Below are 17,367 nucleotides of genomic sequence, written 5' to 3' on the forward strand. Positions count from 1 at the left end.
CTAATCCTAGTGAACCACTGCACCTGCCAGAAATTTTTTTTTTTTGAGACAGAGTCTCTGTTACCAGGCTGGAGTGCAGTGGTGTGATCTCGGCTCTCTGCAACTGCCGCCTCCCAGGTTCAAGCGATTCTCTTGCCTCAGCCTCCCGAGTAGCTAGGACTACAGGCATGTGCCACCATGCCCAGCTAATTTTTGTATTTTTAGTAGAGACGGGGTTTCATCGTGTTGGCCAGGATGGTCTTGATCTCTTGACTTTGTGATCCACCTGTCTCAGCCTCCCAAAGTGCTGGGATTATAGGCATGAGCCACCGTGCCCGGCCTACCTTTTCATTTTATTCTTGTAGAAGCCATGCAAACTACCCCTTATCCACCCCCCGTTTGACAGATAGGGAACTGAGGCTGAGAGTTAACTAAGCACCTGCTGGAGTGTGGTGGGGCCAGAATTGGAGCCTAGTTCCACATGGCTCCAGGCTCCTGTTCTTACCCAAGCCTGTGTCCCTGCCTTTTCTGCAGAAGTCTTTGGAGGTTCTCTGGGGGTTAAGACCTCATCGTTATGTTTTCTGTCTCTTCCTAGATTGGAGATCTCACTGGGTATTGCACCAATCCGAACCGTCATCAGATGGGGTGGGCTAAACGCAATGTGGACCACCGCCCTAAGAGCAACAGTATGGTGGATGTCTGCTCAGTGGACCGCCGCTCAGTGCTACAGAGGATCATGGAGACGGACCCCCTGCAACAGGGCCAGGCTCTGGCATCTGCCCTGAAAAATAAGAAGAAGATGCAGAAACGTGCAGGTGGGAGCCCCTGACCAACCCTGTGCTCTGAAAGGGGCCCACATGGGATCTTTTTTTGTTTTTTTTTTCTGGCTCACTGCAGTCTCCGCCCCCTGGGTTCAAGCGATTCTCCTGCCTCAGCTTCCTGAGTAGCTGGGATTACAGGCACCTGCCACCATGTCCGGCTCATTTTTGTATTTTTAGTAGAGACGATGTTTCGCCATGTTGGCCAGGCTGGTCTCAAACTCCTGACCTCAGGTGATCCACTTGCCTCGGCCTTCCAAAGTGCTAGGATTACAGTTGTGAGCCACTGCACGTGGCCCCACCTGGGATCTTGATTGGGGCTCCTGAATGAGTATTTCTCTGTGTCCAGCTCCAGTCTAGGGTTGGGGGCAGGGATGAGCTAGGAGGCTCAACTACTAGCACAGTGGCTCTCAAACTTCAGCTCGCATCAGGATTCCCTGGAGGGTTTGTTAAAACACAGATTTCTGTGCCCCTCTCTCATAGTTTCTAATTGAGTAGGTCTTCTGTGGGGCCTGTTAGAATTTGTATTTCTAACAGGTTCCCAGCTGATGCTATTTCTCTGGGGATCACACTGGGAGAACCACTGGCCTGCCTAGTCTATGTATCAAATAACGACCATTTATTTATCAGGTACTCTCTATGTGTTAGGTAGCTTGCAGGCTATATATCAATAGGCAATATACTCAAAATCCTACAGGTACAAGAGGATATACAGTAAAATCTCTCCCACCCGCTAGTCATCCAGACCGCCCCCTCGTCAGCCAGTTAGTTTATTGTGTCTTTTCTGAGACACAAGCAAATATCTATATATTCTTTGTTCTCTTTTTCCACACAAATGCCAATCTACTGGACACATGGTTTTGCCCTATCATTTTTCCACTCACTATATCTTAGGGATATGTCTATGTTAATACACAAAAGAACTTCTTCCCCTCGTTTTAATGGTGGTACATTGTGTAGCTGGCCCATTTGGGTTTCCATGCTGTACTTTTCACTAACTCATTGCAAAAGTCTTCCCCTTATTTGATAAGTGAGAAAACTGAGGTCCAGAGACATTAAGTGACACGCTAAAGGTAAGACAACTTGTAGTTGATGGAGCCAAAATACAGACTTTGGGTTGATTGACCCCAACAGCCCTATTCTTTGAACTAGATTGTGTTCTGTAACCAAACATACACAATCAGACATTCACTCTTGGCCTGGCTCCACACTGAGTCCTGGGAATTCAGATGAATTGCCTTTGAACTCCTAGTCTTATTAGGGAGTGAGGAGGAGACAAGAAAACAGACCTTGGCAGCACGAGCACATAGTAATCACGTTGAAGACCCAGCAAGCACAGTGAGGGAACCTAACCCAGCCTGGGGATGGTGGTTGGATAGGGGTGATCAGAGAAGGCCTCCTGGAGGAGGTGAAGTCTGGGGGGCATCCTGAGGAACAACAGGGTGTGTCTGGGGGATGGGAGGTGTGCGTGGTGAACGTTCAGGCTTATGGCGAACATACAGCCATGTTGCCCTTTGCTGTGAGAGCTTTGTTTTGAGGGTAATGGTATAGCACTAAGTTTGACATAGTAAAAGAAAATTATTGCTTTGGTATTTGGACAAAAATACTTGGAGCCCAGTGAGTCTGAAACCCTGAGATAGAAGCTGTGTTGGGATGATCATTTCACAGATAGAAAAATGGATTGTCTACCTGTGAAGCTGAGCAGTGGCTTCCAGCACTCACCAGTTTTGTGGTAGTGTTTGGGGGTAAGTGAGCCAGTTCAGGAGCTTGGTGTAGACCAAGGTAGATGTAGGCCAGCGTCAGCAGGCCTCCTGGTGGCAAGCCAGCCACCAAAAGATTGCCTGTATTTCTCCATTTGCAGATAAAATCGCCAGCAAGCTGTCTGATTCCATGATGTCTGCTCTCGACCTCTCTGGCAATGCTGATGATGGTGTTGGTGACTAATCGACTGATCTCACTTCCCTTCCGCTCCAAGCACCAGTTCCGGTGGTACGGGGGAATACCAGTGAAATAGTTTGGTTCTCCCTGAAGCATCTGCATATTGAAAGAACGCTTTCCCCACTGTGTGTCTTCTCCCCCTCTTCCAGTAAAAACAGTCCCGGCTAGGTGCTGTGGCTCACGTCTGTAATCCCAGCACTTTGGGAGGCCGAGGTGGGCAGATCACCTGAGGTCAGGAGTTCGAGACCAGCCTGGCCAACATGGTGAAACCCCGTCTCTACTAAAAATACAAAAAAATTTAGCCGTGCTTAGTGGCAGGTGCCTATAATCCCAGCTACTTGGGAGGCTGAGGCAGGAGAATCGCCTGAACCTAGGAGACTAAGGCAGGAGAATCGCCTGAACCTGGGAGGCAGAGGTTGCAGTGAGCCCAGACGGCACCATTGCACTCTAGCCTGGGCAACAACACGAAACTCCGTCCCAAAAAAAAAAAAAAAAAAAAATCCCAAGGGGCTGCAGCTGCCAAACCCAATACCCTCTATTTAACCCGTACTCTGTTTTACAAGAGAAATAAAAGAAGTATCAGCAGAGCTCAGGTGCTAACACCTGTTGAGGACTGACCTACAAAACTCTGCCTACAAAACTCTCTTAGACAGGTGAATATGCCACTAGAAGTTAGGTTGCTGGTAGACCTGGGGGTCCCTCCGGGAGGGTGATGGTTTCTTTACCACCCCACAGGAGATTTCAGTGGCAAGGCATGCCTGCAGTGGGCTTTGGGCCATGCATCTTCCAAGTCCATAGGTCTTCACCTGGGTGGCAGTGAGAAAAAGTAGAAAGTAATGAGCCTCCTGTGTCTCTGGAAGGTTCTAGGGATAGGGTAGAGGGAAGAAGAGAACAAACAAGCCTGGCTTGTGCTGAAGTATGGTAGGCACTACCCTGTTTGCGTGAAGAGAAAACAAAGCACCTGTTAGTAGGGCGGCTTTAGGGGGAAGCCCCGTCTTGGGGGCATTTCTGGGCAGATTGTGAATTGGAGGAATCTCTTTAACTGAAGTACTCTGGCTGGACCCTGCCCTTGTGTGACCATGTCTCCTATTGCACCAGCATTTGAATTCCATGGCTCAAGAGGGTTCTGGTACCATTTATTCACAGACTGTATCCTCGAGAGAGCTGCTATGTATGGGAGTGTACCAGCCAACTCCTTTTCCAGTGTCTGTAAGTCACCTCATTAAAGTATAATTAGCTGTCTCCTCTGGGAGATCCTACCCCATCAGACAAGGGCAGTGAGCCCAAGCAGTGCCAGAGGCCCTCAGAAAGGGATTAGGGTAGATGATTGCAACTGAAACACAGTCTTCTTTCTTTGCCAGGGTATTTTGGGGGTTTTGCCCCAAAATATACCCTGGGCATAGCATTACTGCAGTCTTGGATGTCTACCCCAAACTTCCACACCATCCTTCGACCCACAGCTGCACCTTTATTTATTTATTTTGCTCTGTTGCCCAGGCTGGAGTGTGATGGCATGATCTCGGCTCACTGCAACCTCTGCCTCCCGGGTTCAAGTGATCCTCCTGCCTTAGCCTCCCAAGTAGCTGGGATTACAGGCACCTGCCACCACGCCTGGCTAGTTTTTGTATTTTTAGTAGAGACGATGTTTCACCATGTTGACCAGGCTGGTCTCGAACTCTTGACCTCAAGTGATCCACTCGCTTCGGCCTCCCAAAGTGCTGGGATTATAGGCGTGAGCCACTGTGCCCAGCCCCACAGCTGCATCTTAACCTTGCCTTTGCCTCTGCCTCTCAAGCTGGTACCTCCTAATTTACATCCTAAGAGTGGAACCATGTGACAAGGACTGGAGTGCCATTGGCTGTGGACTGTTCAGGCAGGGAAGTACAAGACCACTCTTGTATTCAGGGGCAACCAAAGGAGAGAATTACGTACTTGTTGAGTACAAACTGCACCAAGCCCTGGAGACCCATTACCACCTTTAACCCTCAATACAGCTCTGCTAGTAAGGGATTCGTCTCCCCAAATGAAAAAAAAAAGTAATCTCAGAATGTTGGCCGAGCATGGTGGCTCACACCTGTAATCCCAGTTATGCAGGAGGCTGAGGCAGGAGAATCACTTGATCTCAGGAGGCGAAGGTTGCAGTGAGTCGACATCACACCACTGCACTCCAGCCTGGGGGACAGAGTGAGACTTCGTCTCGGAAAAAAAAAAAAAAAAGTTGACAGGATGGCCAGACCCAAGTGGGCGTATTAAGTGGTGGTGCTAGGATTGGAACCCAAGCGTGATTAAAACCCTATGCAGGCCCTTTCCTCTATATTGTACTGCCTCCTTAACAAAGGAAGATTGATTAAGCCCCTACTTTGTGCCAGTCTCTGTTATCAAGTCCGTTAAATGCATTTAACGTTAAATTTTTTCTTTTTTGGTTTAAAAAACTCTAGTTTCTTAAACTACTAGTTTTTAGTGTCTTGCTAAAACTACACTCTGTGCTCTTGAATAGGCTACAACTTATTTCACACTATCTCATTGAACTCTCCTGGTATGTGATAGTGTTATAATAAAAAATTGCATACCAGGACAGCTAAGTCTATTTTGCAACCATACAGCGTTTCATAATTTAGCATTTAAAATACAGACAGTCCCCGACTTTTGGTGGTTTGATGTGGGATTTTTGGTGGAAAAGCAGTATACATTCAGAATGCACCTCTACTTATGATGGGGCTACTTCCTGGTAAACCCATTGTAACGTGCAAATTACGGGTTTATCAGGAGGTGACCCCATCGGTAATGGAGAAGTGCTGGGAGGTAAATATTAGAAATGGAAGTATCTAAATGAGTAAGAAACAGCATGGGAGCATAATTTGGCCAAAATCAAACAGAACTAAAGTAGTCATGTTGGTAAGAATTTGGGACTGCAGGCCAGTTACGATAGCTCTTACCTGTAATCCCAGCATTTTGGGAGGCCAAGGCAGGCGGATCACTTGAGGTCAGGAGTTCAAGACCAGCCTAAACAATATGGCGAAACCTCATCTCTACCAAAAAAATACAAAGATTAGCTGGGCATGGTGTCTCATGCCTGTAGTCCCAGCTACCTATGGGGCTGAGGCAGGAGGATCTCTTGAGCCCAGGAGGTCGATGCTGCATTGAGCCGAGATTGTGCCACTGCACTCCAGCATGGGCAACAGAGTGAGACTGTCTCAGGGGGGAAAAAAAAGAGGAAAACAAAAAAGACGTTGGGAGTGCAGTTTCTCTACCTACAGCATATCTCAAAGGTTTTTTTTTAAAAAGTATTTTCTTAACTTTTTACCTTCATTTTTCAAAACAATTAGGGTACAATTTACATATAGTAAAGTTCACTCTTTATAGTTTTAGTTATGTGAGTTTGTACAAACATATACAGGAGTGAACCACTACCACAATCGAAATATAGTTGCATCACCCCCCTAAAACTCTCCAGGCCCTTTTGTAGTCAACTCCTACCCCCAACCCTCAGATTCTGCTAACCACTGATTTGTTTTCTGCCCCTATAGTTTTGCTTTAGTATGACTGTCATATCGATAGAATCATACAATGAGTAGGCTTATTTTATGCCTTCAGGTTTTAAAAATTATAAACATTTACATTACAGTAAAATTCACTCTGGTATACAGTTCTATAAAACTCTGATAAATGTGTAGAGTTGTGTAACCACCAATGCAACCAAGGTACAGAACAGTCCTCTTAGCCTCTCCCTACCAAATTTATTCCTGCTACTTTGTAGTCAAAACCAGTCCCCTACACCCAAACCCTGGCAGTCACTGGTTTTTTTCTTCGTTCTTTTTTTTTTTTTTTTTTTTTGAGACAGAGTCTAGCTCTGTTGTCCAGGCTGGAGTGGTGCAGTGGCGTGATCTCGGTTCACTGCAACCTCCGCCTCCAGGGTTCAAGCGGTTCTCCTGCCTCAGCCTCCCGAGTAGCTGGGATTATGGGCGCCCGCCACCACGCCCAGCTAATTTTTGTATTTTTAGTAGAGATGGGGTTTCACTGTTTTGGCCAGGCTGGTCTCGAACTCCTGACCTCATGATCCTCGTGCCTCAGCCTCCCAAAGTGCTGGGATTACAAGAGTGAGCCACTGCGCCTGGCCTTTTTCTTTGTTCTTATATTTTTGTCTTTTTTTTTTTTTTTTTTGAGACAGAGTCTCACTCTTTCACTGAGGCTGGAGTGCAGTGGCGTGATCTTGGCTCACTGCAACCTCCACCTCCTGGGTTCAAGCGATTCTCCTGCCTTAGCCTCCCGAGTTTCAGGGACTACAGGTGCCCACCACCATGCTGGGCTAATTTTTGTATTTTTAGTAGAGGCGGGGGTTTCACCACACTGGCCAGGCTGGTCTTGAACTTCTGACCTCAAAAGATCCACCCACCTCAGCCTCCCAAAGTGCTGGGATTATAGGCATGAACCACCGTTTCCGGCCATATATTTTCGTCTTTTGAAGAATGTTATATACGTGAAATTATATGGTATGTAGCATTTTGAGAGCGACTTCTTTTGCTATGAGTAATACATTTGAGATTCATCCATATTTCTCAGTATATTAATAGTTCTTATTTCTGAGTCACTCCATTGTGTGGATTTACTACTGTTTGTTCCCCAGTTGAAGGATGTTTAGGATCTTTGCAGTTTTGGACGATTACAAGTAAAGCTGCTATAAACATTTGTATGCAACATTTTGTGTTTTCATTTATCTATAGTAAATACCTAGAGTTGGATTGCTGGGATATATGGTAAGCATATGTTTGACATTTTAAGAAACTTCTAAACTGTTTTTCAAAGTGGCTCTACCATTTCACATTCCCATCAGTATGAAAGTTTCATTTCCATATCCTCTCTAGTACTTGGGGGTGTCAGTTTAGTTTTTAAATTTTTAAATTTTTTTATTTTTTTTATACATTTAAATAGAGATGGGGTCTCACTGTGTTGACCAGGATGGTCTTGAACTGCTGGCCTCAAGTAATCCTCCCATCTCGGTCTCCCAAAGTGCTAGGATTACAGGTGTGAGCCACCATGCCCAGCCAGGTTTTTTGACATTAAGTATGTGGTGGTATCTCATCGTTTTTATTTGCATTCTCTAATGATTTGAGCATATTTTATATGCTTATTTGCTATCTACATATCTTCTTTGGCAAGGTGTTCACATCTCTTGCATATTTTGGATTGTTTTATAATTTTTGAATTTTGAGGATTATATGCTGGATACAGGGGTGTTTTTTTTTTTTTTTTTGAAACAGAGTCCTCACCCAGGTTGGAGTGCAGTGGTGCAATCTCGGCTCACTGCAACCTCTGCCTCCTGGGTTCAAGTAATTCTCATGCCTCAGCCTCCTGAGTAGCTGGAATTACAGGCGCAGGCCACCATGCTTGGCTAACTTTTATATTTTTACTAGAGACAAGGTTTCACCATGTTGGCAAGGCTGGTCTTGAACTCTGGACCTCAAGTGATACACCCGTCTTAGCCTCCCAAAGTTCTGGGATTACAGGCATGAGCCATTGTGCCTGGCCAGTATCTTGTCTTCTCATTCTGTAAACGGTGTCTTTTTTTCATTATGGGAAAGCTTTATTGACACATTTGTTTTTATTTTTAAAAATTATGGTAAAATACACAGAACATAAACGTTACCATCTGATATGGTTTGGCTGTGTCCACACCTAAATCTCGAATTGTAGTTCCCATAATCCCCACACATATGTACCACATTTTCTTTATCCAGTCTGTCGTTGATAGACATTTAGGTCGATTCCATGTCTTTGGTATTGTGAATAGTGCTGCAGTGAACATATGTGTGCATGTGTCTTTATGGCAGAATGATTTATATTATGCATAACCAAAACTGTACTTATTAAACAATAACCTCCCAACCCCTTCTGCCCACAACCTCTGGTGACTGCCATGCTACTTTCTGTCTCTGAATTTGAATACCCTGATAGTCATATAATATTTATCTTTTTGTGACTGGCTTATTTCACTTTGCATAATGTATTCAAGCTTAATCTGTGTTGTAGCCTGCATCAGAATTTCTTTTCTTTTTAATGCTGAGTATTATTCTATTGTGTGTATATACCACATTTTATTTATCCATTCATGCACTGATGGACATGTGCATTGTTCCCACCTTTTGGCTATTGTGAAAAATGCTGTTATGAAGATGGGTATGGAGATCTCTCCCCTTTTTTTGAGACAGGATCTCACTCTGTCACCCAGGCTGGGGTGCAGTGGTGTGCTCATAGGTCACTGTAGCTTCGACCTCCTGGGCTCAAGCGAACCTCCCACCTCCGCCTCTTGAGTAGCTGGGACCACAGGCATGTGCCACCATGGCTGTTAAATTTATTAATTTGTTCTTCTATGGATCATGCTTTTTGTGTTACATCAGAGGAGTCTTTGCTTAACATGAGATGACAAAGGTTTTCTCCCATGTTTCCTCCTAAAAGTTTTATAGTTTTAGGTTTTACATTTAGGTCTATGATCCATTTTGAGTCAATTTTTGTATATGGTACAAGGTATGAATCTATGCTTTTTAAAAAAATACGGTTACCCAATTTTTCTAGCAGTATGTGCTAAAACTTTGCTAAAGTCACTTAGTTCTAGTAGCTTTTTTTGCAGATTTAACCAGACTTTCTACATAGACAATCATATCTTCTGTGAATAAACATGGTTTTATTTCTTCATGTCTAATATATATGTCTGCATTTTTTTTTTTGTCTTATTGTAGTCGCTGGGACTTCCAGTACTACACTGAGTAAGAGTGGTGGCCAGGTGCGGTGGCTCACGCCTGTAATCCCAGCACTTTGGGAGGCTGAGGTGGGCTGATCACCTGAGGTCGGGAGTTTGAGACCAGTCTGACCAACATGGAGAAACCCCGTCTCTACTAAAAATACAAAATTAGCTGGGTGTGGCGGCGCATGCCTGTAGTCCCAGCTACTTGGGAGGCTGAGGCAGGAGAATCTCTTGAACCCAGGAGGCAGAGGTTGCAGTGAGCCGAAATCACACCATTGCACTCTAGCCTGGGCAACAAGAGCGAAACTCCATCTCAAAAAAAAAAAAAAAGAATGGTGAGCACAGGCATCCCTGTCTTGTTTCTGACTTTGGGGGAAAGTATTCTTTCTGCCTTTAACCATTAAATATGTTAGATTTTTGTATTGCCCTTTACTAGTATGAGGTGCTAAGGGTTTGTTTTAGGAATGGATGTTAGATTTTCTTAAATGTTTTTATGCATCTATTGAAATGATTACATGGTTTTTCTTTTGTGGTTTGTTTTTAATGTAGTTGTAATAAATTATATTGATTGATTTTCTTATGATAAACCAATCCTGCATTCCTGTGATAAACCCCACTTTGTCATGATGTATTATTCTTTTTTTTTTTTTTTTTTTTTTTTGTGAGACGGAGTCTCACTCTGTCACCCAGGCTGGAGTGCAGTGGCGTGATCTTGGCTCACTGCAACCTCTGCCTCCCGGGTTCAAGTGATTCTCCTGCCTCAGCCTCCTGAGTAGCTGGGACTACAGGTGCGTGCCACCACCCCCGGCTAATTTTTGTATTTTTAGTAGAGATGGGGTTTCACCATATTGGCCAGGCTGGTCTCGAACTCCTGACCTTGTGATCCACCCGCCTCAGGCTCCCAAAGTTCTGGGATTACAGGCATGAGCCATTGCACCCGGCCTATTCTTTTAATAAATTGTTGGGAAGTTATATTAGTTTCTATTGCTGCTGTAAAAAATTAGCACAGACTTTGTGGCTTAAAACAACACAAATCTATCATCTTACACTTCTAGAGGTGAGAGGTCCCAAATGAGTTTCACTGGGCCAAAATTGGTGTTGTCAGGGTTACACTCTCTCCAGAGACTCTAGGGGAGAATCCATTTCCTTGCCTTTTTCAGCTTCTAGAGGCTGCTTAGATTCCTAGAATAATGGCTTCTTTCCTCATCTTCAAAATAACTATGTAGTATCTTTTTTTTTTTTTTTTTGAGACAGAGTCTCACACACTGTCGCCCAGGCTGGAGTGCAGTGGCACGATCTCCGCTCACTGCAACCTCTGCCTCCTGGGTTCAAGTGATTCTCCTGCCTCAGCCTCCCAAGTAGCTGGGATTAGAGGCATGCGCCACCATGCCCGGCTAATTTTTTGTATTTTTAGTAGAGATGGGGTTTCACCGTGTTGGCCAGGCTGGTCTTGAACTCCTGACCTCATGATCCATCTGCCTGGGCCTCCCAAAGTGCTGGGATTATAGGCGTGAGCCACGACGCCTGGCCAACAATGTAGTATTTTTTCTCTTTTCTGAACCTCTCTTCCAATCCTTATATCTTCTCTGACTCTGATCTTCCTGCCTCTCACTTAAAAGGACTCTTGTGATTACTTTGCATGCATTGGGATCATCTAGGATAATCTCCACATCTCAATATGTTTAAGTTAATCACATCTGGAAAGTTCCTTTAACCATGTAAAGTAACATATTCAAAAGTTTTGGAGATTAGGATCTGTAGATCTTTGAGGATGGGAGGCATTATTCAGCCTACCGCAGATGTAATTTGATAAATTTTTGCTTAGAATTTTTGCATCTACATAAGGATATTGGTCTGAAGTTTTCTTTTGTTTAATGTCTTTATCTTTGGTATCGGGGTAATGCTGACCTCATAGAATGGGTTGGGAAGTGTTTCCTGTTTTTGGAAGAGTCTGTGTACAATTGGTATCATTTCTTAAATGTTAGAGTTTACCAGTAAGTTTTATTTGTGGGAAGGTTTAAGACTACAATTTCAAATTTTAAAATATATATAGGGCTATTCAGGTTATATTTCTTCTTGTGTGAGGATTGGTAATTAGTATTTTAAAGAAAGTTCTTCATTTCATGTAGTTTATCAAATTAATTTTTGTAAAGTTGTTAATATCCTCTTATCATTTTGTATAAATTGTTAAAACGATTCTAAAATTGATAAGGAAATGCAAAGTAGTTAGAATGTAGTCAAAGCAACTCTGAAAAAGGAACGAAGTTGGAAGACTAACACAATGTGATACCACTTTTGTCATTCCTGATATTAATAGTTTGTGCCTTTTTCCCCTTGATCATCTGGCTAAAGATTTATCAATTGTATTGATCATCTCAAAGAATCACATTTTGGTTTAATTGATTTTCTCTGTTTTCTGTTTTCTAATTCATTGGTTTCTGCTTTATCTTTATTGTTTCGTTTTGCTTATTATCCAAAAAGTTTATGATTTTTGTGTTACTTAGAACTGTGTTATTTAACTTCCACATATTTGGACATTTTCCAGAGATCTTTCTGCTATTGACTTCTAATTTAATTACATTATGGTAAAGGAATGTACTTTATATGACTTGAATATGTTAAAACATATCAAAACTTGTCTCATGGCCCAGAATATGGTCTGTATTGGTAATATGTTTCATGTGCATTTGAGAAGAATAAATTTTGCTGTTGTTGAGTAGTCTTCTATAAATGTCAACCAAGTTAAGTTGGTTGATAGTGTTTTTCATGTCTACTATATCCAGGCTGACTTTATGCCTACTTGTTCTATCAGTTATTAAGAGAGGACTATCGAAGTCCCCAACGATAATTGTGGATTTGTCTGTTATTTTTTGTAGTTGTATCAGTTTTTATTTAATTGATTTCGAACCTTTCATGCTAGGTGCATAGACCTTTAGGATTGTCATGTCCTCTTAGTTAACTGACCCCACTGTCATTCTGAAATGAACTTCCTTGTATTCTTTGTTCTGAAATGCATTTTGTCTAGTATAAATATAGCTGCTGCAGCTTTTTTGGGCTAGTTTATGGTATATCTTTTTCATCCTTTTACTTTTTATGTATTTGTGTGTTTATGTTTAAACTGCATTTATCATAGGCAGCATATAGTTGGTTCTTGCTTTTTTATCCAATTTGACAGTCTCTGCCTTTTAATTGATGTTTGGATCCATTTACATTTAATGTTATTATCAGTATGGCTAGGTTTGAGTCTATCATCTTGCTATTTGTTTTGTATTTGTTCCATGTATGCTTTGTTCCCTTTTCTCCCTTTTTCTGCCTTCTTTTGGATTACTGTTTTTTTTTAATGATTCCATTGTTTTTTCTTCCTTGATTTATTAGCTATACCTCATTGTTTTATTATCTAAGATAATAAATATTTAGAGTTTATAGTATAAATGTTTAACTTCCTCCTCCTGGCTTTCATGCTAGTGTCATAAATTTTACTTGTAGATTTTATAAACCTTAAAATACATTGTTGTTATTTTTGTTTATACTTTAAGTCCTCTTTTAAAGAGATTTAAATAATAGAAAATAATTATATACTCACATAGTTACCATTTCTGGTATTCTTCATTGCTCTGTGTGGCTCCAGACTTCTATAAGGTAGCATTTTCTTTCTGCCTGAAGAACTTTCTTTAACATTTTTTGCATTGTGAGTCTATTGGGCAATGAATTAATTCAGCTTTTGTATGTCTGAATGTATTTTTTTTGCCGTCATCTTTGAAAGGTATTTTTGCTACATATAGAATTTAAGTTGATAGGTTTTGTCTTTCAGTACCTCAAAAGCATTGTTTCATGCTCTTCTCAATTATGTTGTTTCTAAGATGTCATCCTAATTTTTTTTTTTTTTTTTGAGACAGAGTCTTGCTCTGTTGCCCAGGCTGGACTGCAGTGGCGCGATCTCGGCTCACTGCAAGCTCCACCTCCCGGGTTCATGCTATTCTCCTGCCTCAGCCTCCCGAGTAGTTGGGACTACAGGCACCGGCCACCACGCCCGACTAATGTTTTTATATTTTTTAGTAGAGATGGGGTTTTACCATGTTAGCCAGGATGGTCTCGATCTCCTGACCTCGTGATCCATCCACCCGCCTCAGCCTCCCAAAGTGCTGGGATTACAGGTGTGAGCCACTGTGCCCGGCCTTTTTTTTTTTTTTTTTTTTTTGAGACAGGGTCTTGCTATGTTACTCAGGCTGATCTCAAATTCCTGAGCTCAAGCAATCCTCCCACCTCAGCCTTGCGAGCAGCTGAGATTATAGGCGTGCACTGCTGCACCTGGCTTGAGACATCTGATGTCATCTTAATTTGTTTCTTCTATAGATAATGTGTTTTTTAATCTTTATCACTTTTGAGCAATGTAATTATAATATGCCTTGGTGGATTTTTTTCTTTTATGTTTTTCTGCTTGGAGTTTATTGAACTTCTTGGATATTTAGGTTTATAGATTTCATCAAATTTGGAAAGTTTTTGGCCATTAATTTATCAAATATTTTTTCCTCTTCACCTGCTTTCCTCCTTCACGAACTCCAGTTACCTATTTTAAGCTGCCTGAAGTTGTCCCACAGATCATTGATGTTCTTTGGATTTTTTGGATTTTTTTTTTTTCTCTCTGTGTTTTATTTTGGGTAGTTTCTATTTTATGCCTTCAAGTTCACAAATATTTTCTTCTGCATTGTCTAGTGTGCTGTTTGTCCCTCCAGTGTATTTCTTCAACTCAGACATTGTAGTTTTCATCTCTAGAAATTAAATTTGGGTGTTTGAAAATATTTTTTATTCTTCTATTTACCTGTTTGAACATACGGAATATAGATAACAAATGTTTAATGTACTTCTCTGATAATTCTAACATCTTTGGAAGTTCTCAGTCAGCTTTGTTTGATTATTCTCATTATGGGTCATATTTTTCTGCTTTTTTTTTTTTTTTGCATAGTCAGTAATCTTTGATTTGATGCCAGGCCCTGTGAATTTTGCCGTTTTCATTGCTTGCATATTTTTGTATTCTTATGAACTTTTGAGCTTTGTTCTTTGATGCAGTTAAGTTATTCCGAAACAGTTTGATCGTTTTGGGTCATGCTTTTATGATTTGTTAAGCAGGTTCAGGGCATAAGTTTTTTCAGTTTGGCTGGATCATATCATCTGTGAATAAAATGGTTTTACATCTTCCTTTACAATGGATGTGCTTTTCATTTCTTTTTCTCAACTCACTATACTGACTAGGACAATGTTGTGTAGAAGTGGTGAAAGCAGACACCCTTGACTTATTTCCAACCTTAGGAGGAAAATACCGAGTCTCTTACTATTAAATATAATGTCTATTGTAGGTTTTGTAGATGCCCTTTATCAGGCTGAGGAAGTTCCATTTTATTTTTAGTTTGTTGAGAAATTTTTTTATCATGATTGAGTGTTGCATTTGTTACATGCTTTTTCTGCATTTATCGAGATGATTATATAGGTTTTCTTTTAATTCTACCAATATAGCGTATTGCATTAATTGATCTTTGAATGTTAAACCAACCTTACATGTTCGTGGAGTAAATAGCACTTGGACATAGTGTATAATACGTTTCATATGCCACTGGATTCATTTTGCTACTACTTTCTTGAGAATTTTTATGTCTATTCAAAAGGTATATTTGTATATAGTTTTCTTGTGATGTCTCTGTCTGTTTTTCGTATCAGAATAATGCTAGCCTTATAGAATAAGTTGGGAAGTGTTACTTTTATTTTTTGGAAGAATTTGTGAAAGATTGTTATTGTTTATTCTTTAAATGTTTGTTACAATTCAGCAGCAAAGCAAGCTGGGCTTGGGCTTTTCTTTGAGGCAAGATTCGTGATTCGGTATCTTGTTAAATTTCTGTTAGATTTTCTATTTATTGCATTTCTTCCTGAGTTAGTTTTGGTAATTTGTGTTGAATGTATTCGTATTTTTCAAGTTATTTAATTTGATGTCATAAAATTGTTCATAGAATTTGCTTATAATCTTTTTAACGTTTTTTCAGTAAGGTCAGTAGTGATGTCTCTTCTTTCATTCAGATTTGATAATTTGTGTTGTCTGTCTTTGTTTCTTGGTTAGTTTACCTAAAGTTTTGTCAAATTTGTTGATCTTTTTGAAGAATCAGCTTTTGGTTTCATTGACTTTCTCTATTGTTATTTTGTTTTCTATTTTGTAGATTCCTGCTCTAATTTTCATTATTTCCTTCATTTGGTTTGCTTTGGGTTCAGTGTGTTCTGTTTCTCATTTACTAAAGTACAAGTTTAGGTTATTGATGGGAGATCTTTCTTCTCTTGTGAAATAGATGAGTTTGTTCTGTTTTATTCAGCTCAATATATTTTAAATTTTCCTTGTGATTTCTTTTGTCCATGGATTACATAGAAGTATGTTGTTTAATTCCAAATATTTGTAGAATTTCCAAATTTCCTTCTGTTGTTGATTTATAATTTATCATTTTAATTTTTTGGATGAATGCACCTTCTATGATTTCAAATCCTTTAAAATGTATTAATAAGGCCGAGTGCAGTGGCTCACGCCTGTAATCCCAGCACTTTGGGAGGCGGAGGCGGGCAGATCACCTGAGGTCGGGAGTTCGAGACCATCCTGGCTAACACGGTGAAACCCCGTCTCTACTAAAAATACAAAAAATTAGCCGGGTGTGGTGGCGGGTGCCTGTAGTCCCAGCTACTCAGGAGGCTGAGGCAGGAGAATGGCGTGAACCCAGTAGGCGGAGGTTGCAGTGAGCTGAGATCTCGCCACTGCACTCCAGCCTGGGTGACAGAGCAAGACTCCATCTCAAAAAACAAAAACAAACAACAAAAAAATTCGCCGGGCGTGGTGGCGCATGCCTGTAATCCCAGCAACTCGGGAGGCTGAGGCAGCAGAATTGCTTGAACCCGGGAGTCAGAGGTTGCGGTGAGCCGAGGTCACGCCATTGCACTCCAGCCTGGGCAACAAGAGTGAAGCTCCATCTCAAAAAAAAAATGTATTAATACTTATTCTATGGCATTGAATATTATCTATCTTGGAGAATGTTCCATATGCATTTGAGGAAAATGTATATTCTGCCATTGTGGGATGGAGTGTTCTAAGGATGATATTAAGATCAAGTGGGTTGATAGTGTTCAGATTTTCTGTATCTTTGCTGGTATTTCTACCTTTTGTTCTAGCTATTATTGAACATCTGTTTGAAGCTTCCATATTATTATTCAGTTGTCTATTTCTCCTTTCAATTCTGTCAGTTTTCTTCATTTATTTTGGAAAATCTGTTAGATGGGTTTACAGTTTTTATATGTTCATGACAAATTGACCTTTTTATTATTATAAAATCATTGTCTTAGTCCTTAGTAACTTTTTTTGCTTTTGAAGTCTATTTTGTTTCACGTTAGTAAAACCATTTAAAGCCTCTTCTTAGAATGGTATATCTTTTACTGTCAACCCATTTTTTTATCTTTGAATACAAAGTGTGTCCCTTGTAGACTGCATATAGCTTGAACTTGCTTGTCACAGTCTGTGCCCTTTTATTGGAATATTTAACTTATTTATATTTTATTTTATTTTTTGAGATGGAGTCTTGCTCTGTTGACCAGGCTGGAGTTCAGTGACAGGATCTTGGCTCACGGCAACCTCTGCCTCCTGGGTTCTAGCAATTCTCCTGAGTAGATGGGATTTCAGGCACCCACCACCATGCCTGGGTGATTTTTGTGTTTTAGTAGAGATGGAGTTTCACCGTGTTGGCCAGGCTGGTCTTGAACTCCTGACCTTAAGTGATCCACCTGCCTCGGCCTCCCAAGGTACTGGGATTACAGGTGTGAGCCACTGTGCCCGGCCTTATTTATATTTTATATATTGTTGATATAGTTAAATTT

The 17,367-nt window shown here is 41.1% G+C and overlaps 1 protein-coding gene across 4 annotated transcripts in view; it reads left to right on the plus strand.

Moving 5' to 3' along the window:
• Positions 1-17,367, plus strand: part of GNL3L (G protein nucleolar 3 like) — a 95,840-nt gene that overhangs the window by 33,891 nt on the left and 44,582 nt on the right. For 2 of the 4 annotated variants that reach the window (XM_055106924.2, XM_034950603.3), the window contains exons 15-16: positions 575-794; positions 2,659-2,786. In XM_055106924.2, coding sequence (XP_054962899.1) covers positions 575-794; positions 2,659-2,741 — 303 coding nt within the window. In that variant the 3' untranslated portion in view covers positions 2,742-2,786. Of the gene's footprint in view, positions 1-574; positions 795-2,658; positions 7,475-17,367 lie in introns of those variants that run through there. The other 2 variants (XM_063601972.1, XM_055106925.2) reach the window with 1 other exon arrangement.

The sequence above is a fragment of the Pan paniscus genome, chromosome X (assembly GCF_029289425.2).
Source record: "Pan paniscus chromosome X, NHGRI_mPanPan1-v2.0_pri, whole genome shotgun sequence".
Lineage (NCBI taxonomy): Eukaryota > Metazoa > Chordata > Mammalia > Primates > Hominidae > Pan > Pan paniscus.